Here is a 15840-nt window from a genome sequence, read left to right as displayed (position 1 = left end):
TTGGGGCAAGAATTTCAATCTGTAAATATAGTATGTGCTAAAGGAGACATCTAAACTAAAAACAAATTTTACCAAAAATGCGCCACTCTGGCTAATGCTGACCTTGTGTCTGGACTGATGTCATTCCTTGCTGCTGATGTGACCTCAGCCTTCTGTATTCTCAATCATTGTATTTAGGGGTCTTTACCTGTTCAAGATGTGATCCAGTGCTAAAGTAGTCAGATGGTCTCAGGAATCGTTCTAGGAAAAACTCACACCCTGGAAACAGAATTTGAGCCTTGAATTTCCACTTTAAGAACATAACTTTGTCCTCTTTTTTTTTTTTTTTTTTGCTTCCTTCCCTCATCAGTCTGTCTTTATTTCCCATTTAAGTTCTATGGATAGATAGAAGCTTTTTACAAATATTTTTTTAATGATTCGTTTCCTGGTATGCCACTCGTTTTTATCCAAATTGAAATAACTTTCATCATGTATAAATCCAAATAGTGCGATTCTCACACCTGCCTCTGTACACTGGAAGCAGGCTTCCACAGGAGGCTCTCCGAAGTCCTCACTGCTGTGCATTCACTCCGTTAGTAGACCAGGGTACATGATTTGAATCCTTCTGTTATCTTATTATTTGGGAATTTTAAGTTTCAAACACTTGATCTTTCTTAAACCCGTTCTATTTGACCAGTGTATGTTCCTGTAGAACGGTGCTGACTGTGTGAGTTCCTACTAGATTCCTGAATGCTGTAGGATTCAAAGAAATTGAATTTTAGTATTCTGAGGCTGTCCTCCTTATCTTTAAAAACTAGTTTTTAACAACTGGATCCCTTTCTTCGCCATTTGACAAACTGCTGATCTTTCTTTAGAAATCAAGAAGTTGTAGATGTCAGAATTCTTTTGATAAAAGTAGGAAACCTGATTTCATTGTAGAAGATATCAGTTGTTTCTATGGAGATATTAAAGACTCAAATGTTTATAATCAGAGCTTTCAGTTTATAGGCATCAGTTATACTTGCAAGGAGAAAAATAAGAAATGACTAATCATTCCAGAATTTTCTATTTCTTCCCTGGTTAGTGGTTGAAGGGGAGTGGAGGTTCTCTGGGGGAGAATCAAGGAGAAGACATTGTGATAATTCAGTAGGAGCTTGAAGGAAAGTTCTATAATGTAAACTACATATTATCAAGAGTGTAATGCGTTAATTGACTTTTTGCATCGAAGCTGGGAAATGAAAGAGTAAAATATAGTTACACATAGATATTTTATGTTTATTTTGCAGCTTTTCATGCAACACCCAATACTTACAAGCGGAAGAATACGGAAACAGCTCTAGACAACAAACCTTGTGGACCACAGTGTTACCAGCATTTGGTAAGCTTGAGTGCTGTGTATTCCAGAGGGCACTGGAGAAGTCTACTTTTGAACTTGGGTGAGGCCTATGAAGTCAGTGTTAACATTACTATTCCCATACTTTTACTGGCCATATAGTAGCAGGGATTTCTCACCCACGTTGTTTCTTCCGTAGCTTTTATGTACTACACATTCTAGTCTTCCATTAATCTTGTATTATTCTCTGTGTTAATCTCTTCAGCAACATTTCAAGGTCTTTAGGATCAAGGACTCTCATACCTTCCACAAAGTTGATGAGAGTGTGAAGCAGACAGCCCACTTTTATACCCCAGAAACTTGGGAGTCATAGGCAGTAGTTCCTCAGCCTTTCTCAGAGCCATAGCCCTTCTTTGAGTTTTAGACACTGTAGTGTGAGCTATATTATAGGTCCCACAGATTTTTTTTTTTTTTAAATGATGGAGAAAAGGTAAGGGTTTAGGAAAAGATGAGGTAGAAAAGTTGTTTTTTTACGGGTACTATCTTATTTTTACCATTTCCCCCTCTTTGAACCAAGCCACTCCTACCTAGGAACTAAATGGGTATATATTGCCTGTTGGATTTTGGACAGAAGATTCATTGAATGGCACCTGCAGAAGGTATCCTATCTTTAAGCAATTTGGTTTCTGTAGAATGAAGTATAAAAACTGTTGGCTACTCTAAAACTTCTCCCTTCTATTGCCACTAAAAATAGAATTCTTGAGCACTATTTTATAATCTTCTTTACAAGGCAGAACTTTATTTGGCTCATGTAAAATGTGTCTGTAGTCTCTATAATCCTGCTCTCACCGTTGCATTCTCTCTGAGACTGGATTACTGCCCTTCATAATGCTGAGTGGACTCTCAGAGCCTCGGTCCTCAGTTCCTTTCATGTCTTCCTGGGGCTGTGCATGCTCACAGGAAAAACAGAGTTGGATGTTTTCATAGTACGGCAGGAAGTGACAGACTCAAGCATGTGTGTATGTTTTTATTCTTCTCGTATACTTCTAAATATTACCAGAGAGAGATGTATGTTATCTTAAGAAACCCTGAAATAGGAAAGTCTGGCTCTAGATGCACATTAGGTATACACTTCTTACAGAAATTCACTTTTAAATAGACTGTATATAACACAGTGTATTTTATATTTTGACTTTTTAATTTAATCAGTTAATGTATTTCACAAATTCTCAAATATGGAACTGTCTTACCTGATTTCGTACCACTCTAGCAATAATATATAGAACCCATATTTATCTTTCTGAAATTTCGAACTGTCAAAAGCAGACAGAAAACAAGTGTATTTAGATATGTAAATGATTATTTGTGAAAAATAGACATGGTGATACATTTCTTGACTAACTTGCCTTATGCAATCCTTTTTTTCCTCCTCCAACAAAATGAGTCGCAGAACTTTACCCTCATGTCTGCATTTTTCACTTTGTAGGAGGGAGCAAAGGAGTTTGCTGCTGCCCTCACCGCTGAGCGGATCAAGACCCCACCGAAACGCCCTGGAGGCCGCAGAAGAGGACGGCTTCCCAATAACAGCAGCAGACCCAGCACCCCCACCATTAACGTGCTGGAGTCAAAGGACACGGACAGTGACAGGGAAGCCGGCACTGAGACGGGAGGCGAGAACAATGATAAAGAGGAGGAGGAGAAGAAAGATGAAACTTCCAGTTCCTCTGGTAAGACCTGTCTGACAACTGGGGTTTTACTATTGCTTTGAAGGTTTCAAATTGTGAATTAAGAGTGTGTAGTGTACTGAATAATTTTCTTAGTCGCTTAGTTTTCTAACTCTCAAGGATCACGTAGCTGAATTCTTACTGTTGTTGTGGCCCTGCACCCTGACCCCAGCCTGGGTCGGTTTGCCTGTTTGGATTATTTGAAGGTTGATGAGCCAGTTTATTTTGACTCTTGGTGTCATTTTCTTTTCCATCTCAGACAGGGCCTAATGAAATTCAGATCATTCAGTTTACTATTCTTGATGTGCTGTGAGTAGTTGTGGTTACAGAGGAAAATTAGAGCTACCAACTGGTATTTTACTGATTAGATTTTAGTTGTCCTTTCAGCCCTATGAATTATAGCACAAATAATAAAAGTATAACCCAGGTTACTTTCATTTTCGAAGGTTGTGTTAAGGGAGCTAAACCTCATGGTTTCCATGGGAGAAGAGCTTATTGATACTTTTCTAGCCTTAGTTTATTCTCAAATATGATTCACTTCCTGCATTTTTTTAAGCACACCCTGAGTTTTACTTCCTCCTGTTCTCCAGTTGTCATTTCTTGACTGATGCTTAACTTTGGTTTTGTAGAAGCGAATTCTCGGTGTCAAACACCAATCAAGATGAAGCCAAATATCGAGCCTCCAGAGAATGTGGAATGGAGCGGGGCAGAGGCCTCCATGTTCAGGGTCCTCATTGGTACATACTACGACAATTTCTGTGCCATTGCCAGGTTAATTGGGACCAAAACATGTAGACAGGTAAGCATATCTGATAAAGATACTGTCAGAGAGCTTCGGGTAGAGAAGATGTAATCATTGTCCGAACATCAGAACATTCTTGGTTATTACTAAGCTCCTATTCATCTTCTGAAAGGAAGTAAATTTCTTTTTTTTCACTGAGAGGGAACTGAAAGAAAATTGGTTTTCCCACGTTAGCTATTTCAGGTTAGGTGGCAATGGAGTTACAAAGCCAGTTGGATTTAGCCTTGCAACTCCGCATCCGAATGTCACTGCAGCCGCTCTCCCTGCGTGAGGGTTGAGGCAGTATCTGTTGTGCTTCCCCAGCACCTAGCAGGGTCCCAGAAGAGACGCAGTTTCTGGTGTGAATGAGTATCACAGGACTGGTTTGCCTAATGGACGGTCCTCATGGCTCTGTGACTGTGCCTCTTGTTAGGTGTATGAGTTTCGAGTCAAAGAATCCAGTATCATAGCTCCAGCTCCCGCTGAGGATGTCGATACTCCTCCAAGAAAGAAGAAAAGGAAACACCGGTAAGTCTGCTGGGCGGCCGTTCTGAGACGTCACCGAGACGCTGCGGGCTGGGCACTTCCAAGGGCAGTGGTCGGATTCCACGCTGTCTGTTGCAGAAAACACTTAAAACTGCCTCAAAAATAGACTTGTGGAGTCTTGCTTCCATGGGTCGTTCGTTGCTGGTATTTTTCTGTAAAAATACAGCAGCCTTCACTAGATTGGTTTGGTTTGTTATGAGTCACAAAAATTACGGTTACTATGCTGCGTTTGGGTTAAGAAAACAGGTAGTAGCTTCTGCAGGAAGGGCCCCAGAGAGCAGTGCCGTAGCCTTTGTTCTCGGACGTGCTCCTGTGGTGAGTCTCGGGAGTGCTCATGTGGGCTCTGAGCCGCTTTTTCTTCTAGGAGCCTGAATTTTCTACGTGTGTGGCCTTGCATTCTGATATCCTTAATTGTTACCCTACTTTAAGCCGGTGTGAATGTTACCTTTCACAAAGGCTTGTGGTAAGTGAGTGACGAAGTGTGGAGAATGTTTTCAGGCTGACTGGATTTCTAAGGGAAGAGCCAGAAAATCATGGAGGGACCGTCTGTTGTCATCCTTCCCCTTTTAGAGAGAAGCATAGTTGGGTGTTGGGCAAGGGGACATTTAGATGACACTTCAGAAATTGTGTACATGCTCATGTGACATTTCTTTAATAAATGTAGGGTCAGGGTCAACTTAATTTGGAACTGAAAGAACTTAGAAGTATTTCCCATAGGAATTTAGGCTTTAGTAGATACTTCTGAATTTTTTGGTTGTATTATTTCTGACCATATAGCTCAACTGAATGATTAAAATGCCTGAAATTAGAGGAAGCTTACGGTATCATTATCTCCCACATCAGGATTTGGGTAATACAGGTCAATGGCAGACACACGGAGGCGTGGCCGCCCTAAGTCCTGCCAGCCGGGGCTGTAAAGGGCCCACGCACGCTGTGGCACACGGTGGGGCCAGCTGCCACACAGGCCCGCAGCCATTGAACTGACGGCACATGGAAGCTGTCTGGTGTGTGACTTGCTTCACAGTGACCTGGATTTAAAGCACTGAGGTCTTCCTGGCACAGTCCGGCCCGGGGAAGTGGCTGCTGTTGGGTTGTGCTGTGACTGCACTCCTAGCTCCTCGAAGAAGGCTGTGTGTTATTCTCTTTGTGTTTTGCAGGTTGTGGGCTGCACACTGCAGAAAGATACAGCTGAAAAAGGGTTAGCATCTTTCCGTTCAACTTCATTATTAACTTAAAAATGTCTACTTCTCATTTGTTTCAGCATAGTAACTGAATTAGAGTTTGGGATATTCTGATATAATTGACTTCTGTACATTAAGCCAATTTAAATGGAGGATGTCTGTTGATTAACAGTGAAAGCTGACTGGGTGGAGTGAGTCAGCCAGTCAGTTAAAGAAGAAAGTACTCTGGAAATCTGACTGTGGTGTGGGTGACAGTGCTCTGGGGTACCCAAGCACTTGGGGGATGAGAGGGAACCTCATCTTGTAAACAAGAGTATGTGGAGAGCTGTAAACAGGAAGGGAAACCCGCTCAGCTCCACAGGTACTGGGGAAGAACGTGTTCCTGTTCGTCGTGTCCCATCATCGTGCACCCCTCTGGATTGACCTGCCTGCTGTTCTCTTTGTGCAGATGGCTCCTCTAACCACGTTTACAACTATCAACCCTGTGACCACCCACGGCAGCCTTGTGACAGTTCGTGCCCTTGTGTGATAGCACAAAATTTTTGTGAAAAGTTTTGTCAGTGTAGTTCAGAGTGTAAGTATCTACTGCTTTGATGTAATTGCATGAGAATTTAATAGGCTTCTGGTCAGCAATTTAAAATAGTAATTTATATCAAACGAAAAACATGGCAGCTCTTGCTTGTTGTTTCCTGTAGGAAATCCATTTATCTACAAGGATATTTATGGAGCCCTATAACCGGCACCGTGCTGGTGTCCAGCCGATCTCCTGGTTAATGTGTGTAGGTTAAGCAAAATTGGATTAAAGGAGCTTTTTTCCTTTGATCATTTAAATTAAATCATAGAATGTAAGGGGAATCTAGAAATAACTGCCTAATACTTTTTGGGCGCCAGAAATTGTCAGAGTTAGGTGGGTTTAAGTCTTCAGAATATAAAAGAATCTAGCATAAGAGTAAAGATTATAGTTATTTAATGAAACTGCACATGAAGCTCTGATACTAAGGAAGTTCCTAGAACTGTGGACTCTAGGATGGTCAAGAACCATGGATATTATTTAGCCCAAACCCTCCCATCACACATATTTTAGAAATCAAAGAACTTTAAGTAAACACACCATTTAACAAAAATGGAAAAACAAGAACTCAGTGATGACCTTTGTCAGTGTTGACAGCTGTAACTGTCCTGTTACTTCAGTGTCTTCGTTTGCACAAGGGGCTAGTAAGGGGGGGCGTGAGGTGACAGTCACTCTGGCCTTTGCACGATACTTGACATGCCCCACCATGTAGCAGTTGCCTAAGATGATGACAAAGAACATCTCTCTGCAGGTCAGAACCGCTTCCCCGGGTGCCGCTGCAAAGCACAGTGCAACACGAAGCAGTGCCCGTGCTACCTGGCTGTCCGAGAGTGCGACCCTGACCTCTGTCTCACTTGTGGAGCTGCTGACCACTGGGACAGCAAGAACGTGTCCTGCAAGAACTGTAGTATTCAGCGGGGCTCCAAAAAGGTAACAGTGCTGTCCCTCCTGGATGGTCAGTTTGGGATGGCTCTTGCCTGTTATCAGTGCTGGGACAGTCTCAGACCATTTAGCAGTGGCAAAAAAGTGGAAATGACCATTGAATGGTACAGCTGATAGAGGGAAAATGGTTGATCTTTCTTTGGGCCATGCATCCTTGGGCAATCTCTTAAGTTTTCTATAGAACACCCACCTCTGTTGTAAGATGAAACAGCTGTTAATGGGATCAGATTTGGAATAAGGTATTTTTCCTAATTGGTTTAATAGATGATTTGAATTTTTTTTTTAGTTAATAGAACTAGTAGTTTATATAGTCTCCTTCATACAAATAAACGGTGTTCCTCTCAGAATATAGAGACCCATTCTTATCCAAGTTTCCTTCTTGTGCAGAGTAAAAGATGAAATTTCCCCTGGTAGTTTTTGCAGACTTAGTTCTCGTTTCTTTAATAACCTTGAAAACAACACAGGGATCATAACTGAAGCCTGGGAACTGTATGCAGGTGATTCTAATTGTAGCAACCAAGAAGTCATTACTGAGCAAAAGAAACTAACAGCATATGCTGGGGAAGTTCAGTATCTCCTTTTTTTTTAGGGTAGATGATGGGGTTCTTCATCAATTAATCATTTTTATAGTAATAGCTGACATTTATTATTTGATATACAGCAGGCACTGGTCTAAGTGCTTTCGTGTATTAACGCATTAGTCCTCATAACTCCGCGAGTTAACCCCATTTTACGGGTGAGGAAACCCAAAGTTACAAGACTCATTAAGGAAACGAGCAGGAACTCCAGTGCAGGCATTCTGGCCCCAGAGCCCTGCCGTGGGTTGGTGTGTATTCATGTCTTAGGTTACTGAACCGTTGTATGACGTAATTGAGACCACACTCCTGGAAGTGGTCCCCTTCTACCAGAAATACTTCTTTTTGGGTGTTCTGATGTTTTCAGGTGTTTAGTCCTTTTGCTCTAGGTACTTAGGTCCATCGAGGCCATCCCATCACAGTGATGTTGTACAGTGTCCCATGGCACATCTGTTGAGCTCTCAAAATCTCATTTCTCCCCCATCCCATACCTGCCATTGCGTGATAAACTCATCCTCCAGTTTGTCTGGGAAGTAGGTAATACTGTTCATGTTGACAGGTCTTCTTTATAAACATCTTTTAACTTCTAAAACAGAAAAGAAAATTAGGTAGATAGTTTTTACCAACCGGGTTTCATTTGCTTAACAATATTTGACTAATTTAGTTTCTGATCAGTGAGCTATTTGGGGAATTTCCCTGACAGGTGAATGTAGGCTGGATTAGAATAGGAATAGATTGGGAAATTTGGAATGAAAGTAATAGTGAACCACATGAAAAGTTAGAGTATGTTGGGAAGGAATCCCTAAGTATAAAATTGACACCGATGATCCTCTTGGCATCTCCTAAGACCAGAATGCTGGACTGATGAGATCATGGTCGTTCCTAATGCTGCCTCAAGGAAGGGCTGTGGAAGAGCACATCCCAGAGAGACTGCCATGGAGAAATGGCAGAGCCTCAGGAGGGACAGACGCTAGAAGAACCAGGAGAATGTTCTCTGGGGGCCTGGAACTGAAAATGGGGTCGCCAGTGATAGTGGTCACTGGGGAAGTGGAGGGGAGAGAGTGATTGGGTGTTCTTGTATTAAATTCACCTTGAAAGTGGACTATTCAAGAACGTTAAAGACTGAGGAAATGATGGAGAAGGGAAGTGTGACGGTCCTGGGATACCTCACTGAATGGTGGCAGATGGAGGGGACCACCGCCCTCAGAAGTGACTTCATTTTTTCTGTAAGGTAGAGAATACTTACCCCAAAGCATTGCCAGCCCCTGTGGCAATACCTGGGGAGTTGACCCCTCAGTGCGGGGAACTCAGCAGCTTTCCTCCTCACTGACCGTCTGTGAGAACAGGGCTGAAGACTGAGAGGGATCCATCCCGCAGTCGACTGTGTCAGCAGCCCCTCTTCGCTTCCTTCTTTGATTCTATGATTGTGCTTTTTCCTCCAGCATTTATTGCTGGCACCATCCGATGTGGCAGGCTGGGGGATTTTCATCAAAGATCCTGTGCAGAAAAATGAATTCATCTCGGAATACTGTGGAGAGGTGAGGCGAGAGTACTATCACACGGTTCGTGGAGTACTGTAGATAACTTTTGTTTGTTTTGCATTGATTTCACTGTGCAAGTCCATTGGGTTTGATGAGAAATAAATGAATAGAAAGTGCCTTTTCAGCTTGGACTTACTCATGCTGGTGGGTTTGGTTTGCTGGTAACCAGACTGCTTTGATCTGTCACATTCAGCTTTTATCGTCTGGGGACAAGCACAGGAACAAGAACTTTGTGATGCAGAGTCTGTCCTGCTTAGTCCACAGCCTAAAAAGGACCTAGAAATGCCAGTGTCGTTAATCCTAGGCCTTGTTAGTTGTGGAGTCAGGGGAGGTCCAGAGGGCTGGCTTTGCTTCAATGGGGAAGTAACCCACCGAGCTGGTATTTTTTATTCACTAAAAACACTTCTGTTAGTCACTTTCTCCAAGTATAAATTAGTTTGGCTGTGGAAATATTTCTGAGTTGAAGTCCTTAAAATATCATTGTTCTTTGACATATCAGCATGCAGACTGAATGGGAGAGAAACTGGCCACCGTGACTACTTGTCGAGGATCCTCCTCTTGAAGGTCCCAGCTTCTCTAGATGGGCTTTTTGTGCTCTCCTACCAGGTTTAACCACCTAACCCAAAACCATCTTGTCCTGTCTTTCTTTCTAGATTATTTCTCAAGACGAAGCAGACAGAAGAGGGAAAGTGTATGATAAATACATGTGCAGCTTTCTGTTCAACTTGAATAACGGTAAGTTCATGAGGTGAAGGCGTCAGTTACTGATTTGCCTTTGGGAGCCTGTCCACTGGCCGACGTCCTCAGAAATGAAGTTAGCGGCCCCAAGTGTCATGAGGGGGTTGCAAGGAGCACCATCTCCACGTTAGGAGCTTCTAGTATTTCTTACTAGCTGGTACAGGCTTAGGAGTGGGCTGCTCGCTTGAAAGCTAAGCAGGCTGGACTGCCGGAACCGGAGGGGAGGAGTTCCTCTGGGAGAACGGGTTGTGTGGGAAGGACTTGAGCTCTGGAGTTCTGGGCCAGCTGTGGCGGGGCCACACCACTATGGCTGTGAGACGTTCTTCCGTTCTCCACTGCTTTGCCCTCCTCGTGTTCCTGGCCCCTCGGGTGTTGAATCAGCTTGGTCCTTCCTGGGAAGGGTGTGGAGCACTGAATTCGCAGGCATCTCCAAAACTTCCCTAGGTGTTCTCAGAGGACTATGAGAACCCAGGAAGCTGCTTTTGCCGATGCTGTTCTTGAGTAGAGACCGTAAGGCTGTAGTCTGTGTCGCTGGGGGGAGTACGAGGGAAACGCAGGTGTGCTTAACATCTCAGACATTCAGTCTCTCAGCTGAAATAGCAGGATAGGTTCTTTCTCTGAACGTGTTCCATAAACAGTATGATGAAAAAAACCAATTTTAAATCTGAAAAATACTTATTCTTGGTGTTGAGAAGAACTTAGTCAGAATCCTTTTTTTGCAATGTTTTGCTCAGTAATATATATTTATAGTTGATAAGTAACAGCATTTGAGAGAGAAAACTCTTGAATTACTGATTAATTTTAACCTAGAACAGCATTTTCCTCCAAATGTCATTTCATTCTGAAGTTGGTTGAATGACTTAGTTCTTCAGGGTTTGCCTTCAAAAGCAACTATAACCAGTTGTATTTCCAGAATTATTGATCTATAACTGAAATGGTTCAGTGGATTGTACTTATTTCTTCTTAGATTTTGTGGTGGATGCAACCCGCAAGGGTAACAAAATTCGTTTTGCAAACCATTCAGTAAATCCCAACTGCTATGCAAAAGGTAGGTGCTCTGGAGTCCGAAAGTGGTAGCAGACTTGTTGGCCCTGGGCGGATGGGTGCTTGTGAGCAAGTGGGCTCCCTCCTTGCGGCCTGTCTCCGCCAGCGCGCTGACTGCTGTCTCTCTCTCTCCAGTTATGATGGTTAATGGCGATCACAGGATAGGGATTTTTGCTAAGAGAGCCATCCAGACTGGTGAAGAGCTGTTTTTTGATTACAGGTGGGTAACAGTCCATTTTTCTGGTGTGATCTAAAGGCTTCTTCCTGGACTCGGAGCTGGGGCCAAAGGCTGTCTTTCAGCTCTCTGCTCATCTCCCGTGTGGGAGGGCTGAGTCCCAGTCACCATCTGCCGTGGGAGTTAGCTTATATTTTTCTGGTCACGTAGTTTATTATAAAAGAATGCAGAAAGGCCCATTTTTAACCCTGCTGGTAAGAGCTGGTCTGCCCCCTGGACTTCTTGACACCATGCTTGCACGTGTGCTTTGTGCATGGCCATGCCACCTGAGTTCCTACAGGTGCATTTTCTAAAGTGAATGTGGTCACACTATGTTTAATTGCTGGAGTACTACATACATCATTATTTAGTATTTTAATAGTTTAAGGCACATTTGGCCAATATCCTACCTGGTCATCCTCGGGGTCCTTTCTGTGGGAAAAGCCATGCCTGCCGTCAGGATGCTGAGGACACACGGGCCCCCGGTGGTGGTTATGAGATTAGGTATCCAGCTGGCAGTTTACATTGTCAAATTCTGTAGGATAAATTGACAAGTTATTTAAATGCAGTCAGACGACTGTCTAATTACACAAATCCTGTGGCTGAATATACGGCCCATTCAGAAGCTTGGGTTCTGAATACTGAGTTGTGTTAAACGAAGGCCCATATGTAGCCACCTTTAATGGCAAACTGCTGCACAGTGGAAGTGCCAGGACCCCAGTCAGCATCGCCCTAGGGGAGGCCACCACTGCTACTTCACTGTAAGCAGTGCCCCTGCCCCCCGCATGAGCAGCGGCTGGGTGGCCCTGGGTTAGGGGGCAGCATAGCCAGTGCTTCCTTTCAGAGGACCCGTAGCCCCCCCTTGCTGTGGTGGAGGTCCTAGGCTCTTCTCGCTTCTGTGTGCTGTCCCCATTCTTTCTTCACCTGGAGGGCACCAGCTGTGGCCACTCTTTGGCCCTGTTTACTGGGGGCCCAAGTCATCATTCCAGCCAGATCAGAGTTACTTTTCTCTTTCTCTTGCCTTCCCAGTGCTAGGCCTAAAGGTCATGATGTGGACCATGCCTTCCTGGACAGTGTGTCTCAGGGACAGAGTGGGTAGCTGGGAAGAAAGCTGTGGGAAGGGCTGTAGTAAAATTACCAGTGACACAGCTGTCTGCGTCGCCGTCTGCACACGGCGCTGTCTGAGGCCCGCGCTGAATTAAGCAGCAGTGGCGGTAAGTGTCCGCGCCGGGTGGTGCTCACGCCTCTCTCGTGCTGTTTCAGATACAGCCAGGCTGACGCCCTGAAGTACGTGGGCATCGAAAGAGAAATGGAAATCCCTTGACGTCTGCTACCTCCTCCCCCTCCTCCTCTCTGGAACAAGCTGCCTTAGCTTCAGGAACCTCGAGTACTGTGGGCAATGTAGAAAAGGAAGATGCAGTTTGAAATTCTGAATTTGCAAAGTACTGTAAGAATAATTTATAGTAATGAGTTTAAAAATCAACTTTTTATTGCCTTCTCACCAGCTGCAAAGTGTTTTGTACCAGTGAATTTTTGCAATAATGCAGTATGGTACATTTTTCAACTTTGAATAAAGAATACTTGAACTTCTCCTGTCGTTGAGTTGTGTGTCACACAGCTTCATGAGCTGGAGAAAAGGACCTCGTTCGTCCCTAGCGGGGGAGCAGACTCTCCAGTGAAAAACCGGAGTTAGGTTTGTCACTGTGAATCTTGATTTAACTCATATCGCCTGTCAGTATTCATTTGCCTGGTTATACCAAATATGCACTTAAGTAAACATGCACATATGTAATATGAATACAATATACACATAATTGATATTGTATAATTTGCCTAATTAGAATTTATAATAATAGTGTCTCTTAATAAGTAGATGATGTCCATAAGTGAGCGACACTACTTGCAACCTGAGACCACCGTGGGGCACGTCCAGTCCGCTGAGTGGCCGCGAGAGTTCATGTCCAGGCCTTGTGCTCCACAAAGTGACAGTGAGACCAGGTGATGTCTAAGACCCTACCTAGCTCTCAACTCCGTTAGTGTGGACACAGTCCTTTGGAAATACCGTGGTATAAACGAGATTCCTCACCCATCTACGAAAGGTGACAGATGTCACCAAAGTATGGTTTTCTATCTTCTGAAGAAGCGGTAGGAAAGCCCTCGCCAAGTTTCAGGGAGCCGGGCACTCACTCCCGACCCTCCACGACAATGGGGTTTCCTCTCCGAGCGGTAGTGAGGGCTTCCAGCACCCTCCCGACACACACTGACCGACACGACTGGGGGCAGCCCTCCAAACAGCGATAGTCGGTCTGTGGTGTGCAGTTGCCTTTTTGAGAGTTTGATAAAATTTTTCTTGATTTATAATATGAAACTTAATTAAAGCTACCTTCCCTTCTGGTTATGCAGACACTGACAAGACTCTCTGGTTTCGTTACATTGATACACAAGGCGTAGCAGTGTGAGTCCTAACAAAGTTAGTTTGCCACTGTGCTTTAGCAATAGAAAGTCCTGGCCTTAGATGCTCGTCTTGTGTGTTACCCTTAGATTCTCTGCCCCGCTTGGTTTTGACTGACGCTGCTGATGTGTTGTGTCTCTAACGACCCCACTCTCCACCCAGGAAACGGGACCATTCACTTGGTTGGCTGTTGCTGACTGATTCACGTAGGTTCACTGCCGTGCTTGCCATGTTCCACCCTCGCCCTCAGCACAAGTGGAGCCCATCTGTTCATTGTCACGTGTGGGCTGGTTAGGACACCGCAGTGATTGCTTGCCCTGATAGTATTTACTGACACCGAGCTCATTCCAGCTGCAGCCTTTCTGGTATTCACAGCTCCCAGCCTGGCCCCAGGCATGAACTGGAAGGCGGGTCCTCGAGTCCAGGGAGGTTCTGCTCACTTAATATACCAGAGACCCAAATACAGCATAAAAACAAAATAAAAGTTCCGTTGATGGAGAGCAAGAACTTTGAGCACCATCTGGCGTATTTTTTCACGCACAACCATCTTTTTGAACCCTGATTTGAAATGTACTTCTCTAGTGCCCTAGTCACTAACTACATGAACAGATTCTCCAACAGGAAACACCTGATGTGCACCCATTCAGTATGTCCCATGTGACACCGAGCATCTTTTATCAGATCTGGTCAGCTTTAGACTTTATTTATAATCGGGGGATGGAGGGAGCACAGAACTTGACACATAAGGTATTCAAATACCCAATTAATAAAGACAAAGTTTGGGCAAAAGCTAATTTTAAAGTATGCTTTTTCTCCTTTCCCCTGTACCCACTGAGGTAATAACTTAGTCTGTATGTGTCTCTAAGCCTGGAGTTGATTCCCTACCAGAGAAAATACAGAACTGAGTAGTATATCATACCAGGGTACAGCTGTGTTTCAAACCATTTTCAAACGGTGTAGGAATATTACATTGTTCACTGAGGATGAAGACACCCTGCCAGCAGGTTGCCGCCCAGTGGCTCAATTTCTGTGGCCCCTAAGCCTTTTCTCCTAACGGTCATAAAGAAGCACACGGAGACAACCCACAGCTGTGACAGAGTCCTGACGTCCAAGTACAGGCAGCATCACACCCACAGGCCAACTTTCCAGGTACCATGAAATATGTGGTTCTGCTTGTCAATTCAACCAGTATGTTAATTTATTTAAAAAAGACATCTACCTAGAAACTGCCTATTTTTCATTATTGTCTGGTTCATTTGCTCTCCAGCCTTCACTGTATCCAGACTCCAAGTCTGGATTTCTACCTCTGCCCAAGGTGTTCAACACTGCCCCCAACCCTGCCAAAAATCAGTCGTGTGTCAACTAACATCCTGTAATTTCAACTAGATGGGTCATCAAGAAGGGTTCCTAATGTGAACACTGAAATAACCTAAGTATTCTGTTGTAAGCTGTGTGAGCTTTAGGCTCTTACTGGAATTAGCTGGAGTAAGTGCTTGCTCACTCCTTGAGCGCTTTGTTATAAATGACTCCCTGTGATGGGCACAGCACCAGGTAGTAGAAACGGTCTGAAACAGCAAACGTACACAGCTTTCTGTGTGCAAACCACGCCTCCATAAAGGTTTCCCACTTACCTGTTAGGACAGAGTCATCGTCTGGTCTGCCACTGTGCACGTGCATCCCGTGGCTGAACTGCAAAGATGACATTCGGGCAGATAAAATCGAGATCATCAGAGGGCCAAGCTGCTGTGATTAAAAAAAGAAAAAAAGTCTTATCAGAAGGGGGGTTCAATTCAAACAGAGATAGGTCAGCATGTTTGATTTTTCCTCTGGGTCTGGTAAAATCTAAGTTTCTCTCAAAGGAAAATTAGATACCAGTGTTCAGCAAGAAGGCAGGCCATCTTACAGTGTTCAGTCAATACAGATAAATCCCAGGGGCCTCTTGGTCCTGGATCCACTGTTCCCCCTTACCCGTTACTTAGGCCTGTATTTTAGTGTCCCCCGCTGCTTTCTCACAAAGGCACTGAGAAGTGACTGGCCAGCAGTCCATGTCTACACAGGCATGATCTTTGATAACAGATTCCAAGCGGGAGAACCTGTCACCCTCCAGGCTGTTGAGTAAGGTCCCACCAGGCTTGGTCTCCTCCCTTGGCCAGAGGAAGTGGGTCTCAGCCTGCGGAACCGACAGTGAGATACACAGCCCAGAACGTGGTTTTCCTTCA

General features: G+C 44.2%; 1 protein-coding gene and 1 long non-coding RNA gene across 25 annotated transcripts in view; one reads left to right on the top strand and one right to left on the bottom strand.

Annotated features, from left to right (window-relative positions):
* EZH2 (enhancer of zeste 2 polycomb repressive complex 2 subunit) overlaps nucleotides 1-12759 on the top strand; it is a 66516-nt gene extending 53757 nt beyond the window's left edge. For all 24 annotated transcript variants that reach the window (XM_070265146.1, XM_070265142.1, XM_023639900.2 and 21 more), the window contains 12 exons: nucleotides 1266-1357; nucleotides 2799-3039; nucleotides 3666-3835; nucleotides 4251-4345; nucleotides 5521-5561; nucleotides 5993-6118; nucleotides 6867-7045; nucleotides 9075-9170; nucleotides 9827-9908; nucleotides 10879-10959; nucleotides 11091-11175; nucleotides 12433-12759. In XM_070265146.1, coding sequence (XP_070121247.1) covers nucleotides 1266-1357; nucleotides 2799-3039; nucleotides 3666-3835; nucleotides 4251-4345; nucleotides 5521-5561; nucleotides 5993-6118; nucleotides 6867-7045; nucleotides 9075-9170; nucleotides 9827-9908; nucleotides 10879-10959; nucleotides 11091-11175; nucleotides 12433-12493 — 1349 coding nt within the window. In that variant the 3' untranslated portion in view covers nucleotides 12494-12759. The remainder of the gene's footprint in view (nucleotides 1-1265; nucleotides 1358-2798; nucleotides 3040-3665; nucleotides 3836-4250; nucleotides 4346-5520; nucleotides 5562-5992; nucleotides 6119-6866; nucleotides 7046-9074; nucleotides 9171-9826; nucleotides 9909-10878; nucleotides 10960-11090; nucleotides 11176-12432) is intronic.
* Nucleotides 2492-8333, bottom strand: LOC138923840 (uncharacterized). The gene is made up of 2 exons (XR_011438021.1): nucleotides 8124-8333; nucleotides 2492-4515 (listed from the first exon to the last, which is right to left on the bottom strand). It is a non-coding gene; the product is annotated as an uncharacterized lncRNA (long non-coding RNA).
* Nucleotides 12760-15840: the final 3081 nt, after the last annotated feature.

This window comes from Equus caballus, chromosome 4, assembly GCF_041296265.1.
Source record: "Equus caballus isolate H_3958 breed thoroughbred chromosome 4, TB-T2T, whole genome shotgun sequence".
In the NCBI taxonomy this organism is placed as follows: Eukaryota; Metazoa; Chordata; class Mammalia; order Perissodactyla; family Equidae; genus Equus; species Equus caballus.
The sequence above is the reverse complement of the archived record's forward strand: the minus strand, read 5'-3'. Positions and strand labels throughout refer to the sequence as shown.